Source organism: Dendronephthya gigantea, unplaced genomic scaffold (genome assembly GCF_004324835.1).
Source record: "Dendronephthya gigantea isolate DGI-Jeju-01 unplaced genomic scaffold, DenGig_1.0 000015F, whole genome shotgun sequence".
NCBI classification, from domain to species: Eukaryota; Metazoa; Cnidaria; class Anthozoa; order Malacalcyonacea; family Nephtheidae; genus Dendronephthya; species Dendronephthya gigantea.
This window is the reverse complement of record NW_021163025.1, coordinates 1315310-1324348: the sequence shown is the minus strand read 5'-3', so window position 1 is coordinate 1324348 and position 9039 is coordinate 1315310. Positions and strand designations below refer to the sequence as shown.

Sequence of the window (9039 nt, the reverse complement as noted above, 5' to 3'; positions counted from 1 at the left end):
TATAGCTAATCTTAACAATCATCAATGAAAACATAATTCTTGTGACGCTGTCAAATATGGCGAGCCCTTCTCACCCTCTCATAAGATGCGAGCCAAGCCGTCAGGAGGGCCTGGTATAAAAGTAAAGGCCAGCTCATCGTTTAAACTATGCCCCCAGCTTCAACAGAATCGTGAAGACTTGTCATAACCATATTTACGGCAAAAATTTGAAAGCAGTAATGGATGAAATGTTCTTTCATCAGCCTCGACAACACGTTCTTGATCATCACGAAACGTTGCAATGTAGAGTTGAAACAGATTCGAATAAAAAGAAAGCGAACTCGAAGCGAATTATTATTGTCTGGGGCGTGGCCTTTTTCTTGGTGATTTTCCTGGCCGGTCTTGGCTTAGGATTCTGGAGTTGTAATCTTAAAAAAGCGATAAACAAAGGCGGGAAAAGGGATAAAATCAAAGAGAAAAAGACGATGTTTCGACACCAAGATATTGCCGAGCTAATTGATAGAACACGAATCGAGAAAAATCTGAGGTTTGTAGTTTTGTAGGTACAGAATACGAGGCGAATATGAAGTAGTAAATACTAAATAATGCTCGCTGCTTTATTCATTTCCGGAAGGATTCTGAAACCAGGCTAGGAAACATTGTTCCCTGGTTCGCAAACTGCGAGACAACATACTTATGAAACAATGCAAGGCTTTCTTATTTTCCTTTATCGGAGGCACCGCTGAAAAACTCTCAATGATGTTCACTTAAAATTTACTTTGCAGGAATCTCACACAACTTCCCCACAATGCAGGTTCGCTGAGAAATCGCGAACTTGCCGAGTACGTGAGAGACACATGGCAGAACGAGAATGGAATCGAGTCGAAACTGATCCGCTATAATGTTTTGCTGTCGTTTCCATCAAAAGACAAGCTCAGCGCAGTGCACCTGATCGATGCCCAGGACCAGGTGGCGTTTACGACGCAGGTGACGGAAGAAGCGCTCGAAGCATCGGAACGACAAAAGGATATTTTACGGCCTTTTGCGGCATATTCTCCCTCTGGGAACATCACGGTAGGGAATAGCGTGCATGGGCCTACAGTAAAATTTATGGACTTAAAAATTTGCTGCAATGCAGTTTCAACGTCTTAATTGCGATCAATATGTGTTAGTTCGAATTGCTTGCTCTCACCTCGTTGATAATTTTGATCACAAAGGTGTTAATTTGGTGAAACGTTTGCAATACAGGGCATGATTTTCGCTTGGAATATTCAACTCAATATTGAGTTTTTTTTGGTTGAGCAGTTCTTAAATAACCCCGCCTGAAGGCGCTATAATCTTCCATTAACTTTCCTCTCTTTCCATAACGTAAGTGACAAACAGAAACGGCCTAAAACGACAACTTTGCCTGTTCCGACAAGCGTGATACAATCGCCTGTTGATCGAAATGCTATTCGCTTTTGCTATCCGCTGGTTTTGAACTTGATGCAAATAGGAAGTTAATTAATATATCGTTTTCTGTCAGACTTTATGCCTGAACTGCGAAGCATTATTTGGATCAGGCTTCGCCGTTTTTTAAAATATTAGTGCTTGAATATAATTCTTGTTTGTTTGAAACTGCAGGCAGACATGGTATACGTGAACTATGGCAGGCACGAGGACTTTCAATATCTGTTGAAACACAACGTCAGTTGCGAAGGGAAGATAGTGATTGTTCGATACGGTGAAAATTTTCGAGGTGACAAGGTAGCTAAGTATTTGACGCGATCATGAATTTACTATCTAAAAATCCTTAAAACACAACCAGAATGTGTTCATACTGATATGCAGGTCAACCAAAGCTTTTCTGAAACAACGGTATATTTACACAAATTTTACCATCTCCTGCGCTTTTGAGCAATGATATAAAATCCTTGCTTAATGATGACCTTAATCACTTGTGTTTTTGTCTTTTCCCTGATATTCACAGGTCAGGTTAGCTCACAGTTATGGAGCTCTTGGGGTGGTCGTTTACAGTGACCCAGTCCCTAACGCCGACACTTATCCGCGCACAAAATATCTCCCGTGCACCGGAGTACAGCGAGGAGCATTTCGAAACGCGAACGGTGACCCCGAAACACCCGGATATCCCTCAATTGGTGAGTTGGAAATTTGGCGTTCCGATTCAAATTAGGGACTTCCTCGTCACTCAATGTTTCTCCTGGTTGGTGACAGTGCGGTTAGCTAGCAAATTCCACAACACGGGGGAATTTCGCTTTCTAATCAGCAAGTTTGTTTACATTTTCAATGACCCAATCAGAATGCATAAAATTTACATCTGAGACCATCTTTCCTTTCGATTTGAAATCGTATCCCCTATAGTTGCTTTTGAATCAAGCTACTGATCGATGTTTCTATCTAAGATAGCACTCTAGTCTGACATGAGAAATACGATGATTTTTTTATTTTCTCTTGGAAACATACAGATGGCGTTTACAGAGTGGATAAAAGCAAGCAAAGTCTTCCAAGAATTCCAGTCTACCTAATATCGGCATGTGACGCGTTGAATTTCCTTGGGTAAGAGAAAAGGCTCAGTTAAGTGTTAGTAAGGTATATTCGACCTGGCAGACCTGGGTAATAAAAAAATAGTGAAGGTCGAATTTACGGGTAAATGTTATATTTGACCTAGGTAATAAAAAGTACGATATTAGAATGTTGAAAGTATTTTCCCTTCGTGAATTAAGCCCCGTTGCTTCAATTTTCCTCCTTCGTTTACCTAGAAAACTTCGAGAAGTTATCCCTGCACCTAGTGCTTGGCAAGGTGGATTGAATGTTTCTTACAACATTGGACCAGGATTTCAGGATGCTTACAAGAGATGGTAATGAACAGCTACTCAGCTAGCGTTTTTCATACGTATTCAATTTACACGAGGCCGTATCTCATCCTGGCGTATGATATTTTAGGAAAGTGCGTCTGGAAGTCTACAATGAGGAAAGGCGGGAGGATGTCTACAACGTTATTGGGATTATACCAGGCCAGCTAGAACCAGGTAGAGAATAATGAAAACCTGCCCGAAGAGCTCTATGCTCGATTTAACAAGTGAATACTATGTAAACGGGAACGATAACGTCAGTTACCTTTCTAATCTTTATAACGTTCACTGGATTTACCAGATTTAAACCGAAATTTCTTGACATCCAACTAACCTATGGAGCAGCTTCTAGAGCTAAATGGACCCGCCTTACCACAAAGAGCAAAATGAAACATAAAAGTTATTATCTTTGTCTATTAAATCTATGCAATCTTGTGAGGATAGCTCTCGTGTGGTCTATTGTCATCGTGTGTTTACAGTCAAAATTAATTTGGTCGAAAAATTTAGCGAAATTATAATTCAAATGCTACACATTAGAAACCCATCCAACATAGGAGATAGAGCATTATGATGTACGTTTTCGTAGACCGCCGTGTGATTCTCGGGAATCATCGTGACGCATGGGTATTTGGGGGAGTGGATCCAAGTGGAGGTACGGCATGTTTGATGGAAATTGGCAGGGCACTCGGACTAGCAATGAAAAACGGTAAGTTATGGCGGAAACACTCGAGTTACGCTTTCAATTACGCCATTTGCCGAGCTGATTTTCGCTTTTGCAAGATGTTAATTAATGATGAATATATTTACTAATGTCGTCCAGCTGACGTTTGTCGTGTATATTTGAAATAACATCGACGTGCATGCGAATTGCCCCCTACAAATCACTGTTTACAAAAAAGTAGCTATAAAAAGCGCAAGGAGAACCGTGGACTGAGAAATGTTCAGCAATCAAAGTGTTTGGTCTCGTTTAGGATGGAGACCGCGTCGAACAATTATGCTCACCAGTTGGGGAGGTGAAGAATATGGAATGATTGGATCAACAGAATATGTTGAGGTTTGATATATCGCAAGATCATATTCTTTTTTAATTAGCACTCCTCTCATCTTCATTCTCTCCGAAATACATTCCAACACGACTACATTCACCTCAAAGCTCCATTTCAAATAATCATCCAGAGAATTCCAAACCAATATCCTCATCTGCAGATGTTCATTACTTCGATTCTAGGAATTCTTCCAAAGTCTCCGAGAAGAGGGAGTTGCGTATTTGAACATAGACTCACCAATACGAGGTAAGATTAGTACATCACAAAGGCAACTATAGCTAGACAATATCAGCTCTACTCAGCCGAATGGAGAAAGGAAAATTCTCGCCGCGGTTCCAATCTGTTCAAATTTGATTCCAGTTAATTCCACAATAGTTTCTGTGATATTTTCCTAGAAAGCTAGAAATGATGCAACAATGTTTAATACAAGAAGGAATATCTGCAACGTATCAGTAAATAGTATATAAACTGAAAATTGTATAAATTTATTTATATTCACAGGTAATTTTTCTGTCTTCGCAAAATCAAGTCCTATGCTGTACGACGTGCTCTACAATGCCGCGAAGAAGGTACAGAGGGTCTCTAAAGACAGGGTTTCTCCAACGCTTAAAATATTATCTAAATTCAAACGCCTTCATTTGTCAGGTGAAGAATCCTGTGAATAACGATGAAACGGTATTCGACCAATGGCGGAGAAATCTCCCATCTAGGAACAATCATCCTAGGTAAAAGATAAACGTACTAATCTATACAAAGAATGTCGTATTACTTTTGTAAATATCATCAAAAGATCGATGAACCACATTCAAATAGATTTTGACACAAGAGGATTTCATTTCATTATTTATTCATGAAAATAACCAAGTTATATATTAAATGACTGATAAAACCTGCTATTATTTAGGGTGGATGACATCGCAACAGGAAGTGATTACGTTGCATTTAGCCAACACGTTGGCATGTCCAGCGCAGAGATCAGATATGTCAGCGCAAAGGTTGGTAAAGTCCAAAGAAACACTTTTTAGATCATGTTTCCATCTTAACATGTAGTCAAATATAGCACAGGCAAAAAGGGTAGGGAGGCAATAATACGTTCATAAAAGTCAAATTTCGACAAAAATTGGACGAGAAATTACTGCAGAAGTTCTTGTCTTGTTTTTTGCCACTGAATTTGCCTCTCGTTTCTAGGACAACTTCGGATATCCCGTATATCATTCTCTGCACGACACTTTTCACTACGTAAAAACATTCATCGACCCAGAATTCCACACGCATCGTGCAATTGCGCAGGTCGTGACGCACTCTTTGCTCGCGCTTGCAGACGACGAGTTCTTGCCGTTGAACGCTACCAAGTTCGCTGAACGAATTAGTTCCGGAATGAGAGCATTTCTCGAGAAATATGGAACAGTACTGACGAAATTCAACATTACAGTTGGTATGAATCATGCGATACCTTGTTTAAGATATTGTGTTCTTGATGTCATGCAGTAGATTGGATCAATTTAGAGCAGGGCCGTAGCTAGAAGCTTAATTAGGGGGGTGCATATTCATATATTCGTCTTATGCCCGAATGATTTCTTTTGTATGCTATTGTTCCTATGATATATTAACATGAATATATGAATATACACCCCCCCAATTAAGTGGTCTAGCTACGGCCCTGATTTAGAGGTGCTGTAAGAAAATTATTCATAGCACATATAAAGACGAATGCTTATGAAAGAAAAACTTGCGACAACAAGTGTTTCAATAGGCTTCTGGGAAATCAAATCAGCCCTTTTATGTAAGACTGCTGTATTTGAAACAGTGGACGATTTTTAGATAGACTTCAGAGGTAGAAGTTTAGGGTAGAAATAAAGTGTTGACCTAGTTTAGGCTCGTTTTATAGACGTCGAAACAGAGGCCTTACTTTCTCGTGTCTAAGATGTACAGTGACTAATATATTCAAATTGTTTTTTCATAGGATATTTAAAACAAGCAATACGGGAATTTAAAATGGCAACGGTTGAACTACAGAAGAAAATTAAAGAAGTGAATAAACGAGAGTACGTGATTTCTTCAACATTATTTTTGGTAGCGTTGACGATGGTAAAAACTAAGATCTTTCATTTAAAAATATATCCATGTTCTTATTTGACAGCGTGTTGACAGTGCGCATGCTCAATGACAGGCTGATGCTATTGGAGAAAGGTTTCATTAGCGGAACGCACGTGTTTGGTCGTCAACGAATGAGGTACATATCAGCAAATGAACATATTCTAGCCTTAAAACTTTCACCTGGGACAACCTACTCACCTGAGGCCAGTTGTATAAATCTCTTTAACTACATTTTGCATAAATCAATTGTGATTTTTGGCACTTCACTTGATGCATGTAAATTCTAGGGGTTTAAAGGGTCTGAATTTCGAGTGGAATTATACATACTTCAAATTCAAGCCAGGAACAGTCGATGGGAAAATGAGTCAACCATAGATCCTCCGGCAGGAAGACCTACAGTTGACTCGTTTTTCCTTCAACTGTTCCTGGCTTGAATTTGAAGTGTGTATAATTCTACATTTTGCATAGTTAAATCCTAGTTAACTCCGAAATACACAACTCTGATTGGCGAATTCTGTCTTTAAGTACAGTTAAAAGTTTTGTATACAACTGACGCCTGAGGTTTCTTAAGCCAGCAACACTTTCAATCTTAATTCGTTCAAATACTTTGACTACTAGTCACCTCGAAATAGAATTCGATGATAGCATTCGAAAAGGTTTTGGTTTTTCTTCAGACACGTTTTGTTTGGATTGGACAGTCAAAACTCTTACAAGACCGTGCAGTTCCCAGGATTGGTTCACGCGTTGATGCAAAAGACGCCAAATAAAAATGACATCGAAAAGCAGATGACAATATTGATGTCTCATATTTACAACGCTGCAAACTATATAAAACTTCTGTAAATAAAATTTGATGTACTTTGATATTGGATTATAGTTGCTATGAAACAGAAATTGGTGTCCTTGAGACACTTCAACTTTGAATATAGGAGGTGTATATGCATGTATTCAAAGAATGTCGACGTTGAACGTTTAACTGGGGCACTCATTGCATTAAATTGTTTGTTTGCAGAAGATTCCTTGTTTCTAAATATGATAGTTATGCGATGAATTTTATAATTATACAAACTTATCACTTATTTGCACCAGGCCTTTAAAGTGTTGATTACTTTCTGGGGCCAGTTGTAGAAAAAGTCTTTTTCACTATATTTGCGTAGTTAAACGAAAAATAAACTATTCTGATTGGCCAATTCTGTGATTTTGACTGACTGTAGTTAAAAGTTAACCGCCGCCTCTTCATGAAACCGTCTGCCGCTATTTCTGCCGCTTTTAAAATAAGCGAACATAAGATTTAGGTTGGGGCAACGACCACTGACAATACAATGAAATTCATAACATCAAAATGAATCAACCAATTCTAACACACAGTCATCTGGCATTCAAGACGTCGTCTCAAGTATCTGCTGTTAAAAGACGGTGAAATCTAACATAGTTGAGCTCCACTCTAAATCAGAACATTTCATAATATTACAGCCCCGATTGTCGTTAAACCATGACGCATTAAATTGATCGATAAGGCTAACAGTGGGCTAAGAGTTTGTTTGCAATCTTTCATACGAATTTATTTGTTTTAATCGTCCTTGTTGACATTGCTGTCCTCAATCTCCGAATGCGACACATCCAGCTTTAGATTCAGACCAGTGGCTGAGAATCCTGCAGATTGATAATCAGTTTTGATACAATAAAAATCCAGCAGATCATCTCCCGCGTTGTTTATGCAACGTCCAAGCTATGTTTGTTGCAGTTTACAGCATGACACCAAATTACGGTCTATTTATAAAAACAGGTATTTATGATGCTTGCTCGCCCTTCCTGAGCTCTACCGTGCAACACTTGACCTTCACAATAACTTCGCAGGAGAACACTTCCCGTTTTGACCAATTTCAACATGTTGGTATTTTAGCCGTGGTGCTGAACAAAAGCCCAGCGGGCGCGTCCCTCCTCCTAGTGTCCAAGCCCCTTATGTTGCTATTGTTTCGCGCGCGCTGTTGGTCCATCAATTTAACGATGTTTGAGTCACAGTCGTGGGGAGAAGAAAAGCGCTAATTACAACCCCACTTTAGTTCCAGCCCCCTCGCTGGCATGCCTACTGTTAAACATTGTTTGCAAATGGCGACCACCACTGCTGAAATTTTCCCAACAAATTGCTTTTGTTTGGCTAACACCTAAAATAGTTGTCAGCGATGAGCTATGCGGGTAACGTATCCATGTTTGTTTAACACAAACAAGCTTTTAAACTTTGCCAACCAACTCTGTATTCAAAGCGGTCGAAAGCAACCGAAAATGAACAAATTTATCGGCGAAGAAAAAGCAAGTAAAAATTAGTAATAACATAGAATTGATATCAGGAATAAAGAGCATCTATCGGTAATGACCCAAGGTGTATAATTTATAATTTTTTCGCCCAAAACAAACCCAAGCGTGGTTGTTCTAGAACTTTTCGCCGAAAATTATTGCATGCGAGAGATCATCTATTTTAAATTGTTTATGTTATATTCATAGCACTTTGGTTTACCGTCCATATTTCGTCCAACTTGACACATAGATTAGAATTAATATTAAAGGCAAGAGGCTAAGAATTAAATTGGGATAGGAAATGTGATTTAGTTTACTTAAATTTGAGAGGCATCTTCATTGGCATCAATCATCACATGAACTGGCTCGTAATGTCAAGCTCCGCAGTACATGTGAAGTATCGACATAGTGACACTATAGTAATACGTTCATATAATTCTTAACCAGGCGTTCATCACGAAATTGTGATGCAAAACAAAATTAATTAGGTTTAGCCTTTTTCAAGATGTTCAAGACCAAACTAAATAGGAAAACATTCTCCGAATATATAAACTTCTTGTAAACCCAAGACACAAGTTTCAACAAAATTCAAGATGACGTTTTAAACGACTGTTCACACGATCCAATTTTGTTGGATCCAATTCACTTCTGACGTATGGAATATAGTCGTTTATTGATAAAGCGGTACTTCATACACATTACAAGACAACAGATTATAAAACATCCATTAGAAGTGAATTGGATCCAACAAAATTGGATCGTGGGAACAG

General features: G+C 38.8%; 1 protein-coding gene across 1 annotated transcript; it reads left to right on the top strand.

The window, feature by feature from the left end:
* The first annotated feature begins 152 nt into the window (after nt 1-152).
* LOC114520003 (putative N-acetylated-alpha-linked acidic dipeptidase) lies at nt 153-6995 on the top strand. The gene is made up of 17 exons (XM_028540197.1): nt 153-526; nt 765-1053; nt 1603-1725; nt 1949-2117; nt 2445-2535; nt 2739-2837; nt 2923-3008; nt 3418-3537; nt 3803-3885; nt 4060-4123; nt 4379-4446; nt 4523-4602; nt 4782-4872; nt 5066-5312; nt 5841-5922; nt 6018-6110; nt 6649-6995. Exons 1-17 carry the CDS (start codon nt 219-221, stop codon nt 6815-6817), a joined length of 2262 nt encoding a protein of 753 aa, XP_028395998.1. The 5' UTR covers nt 153-218; the 3' UTR covers nt 6818-6995.
* The last annotated feature ends 2044 nt before the right edge of the window (nt 6996-9039 follow it).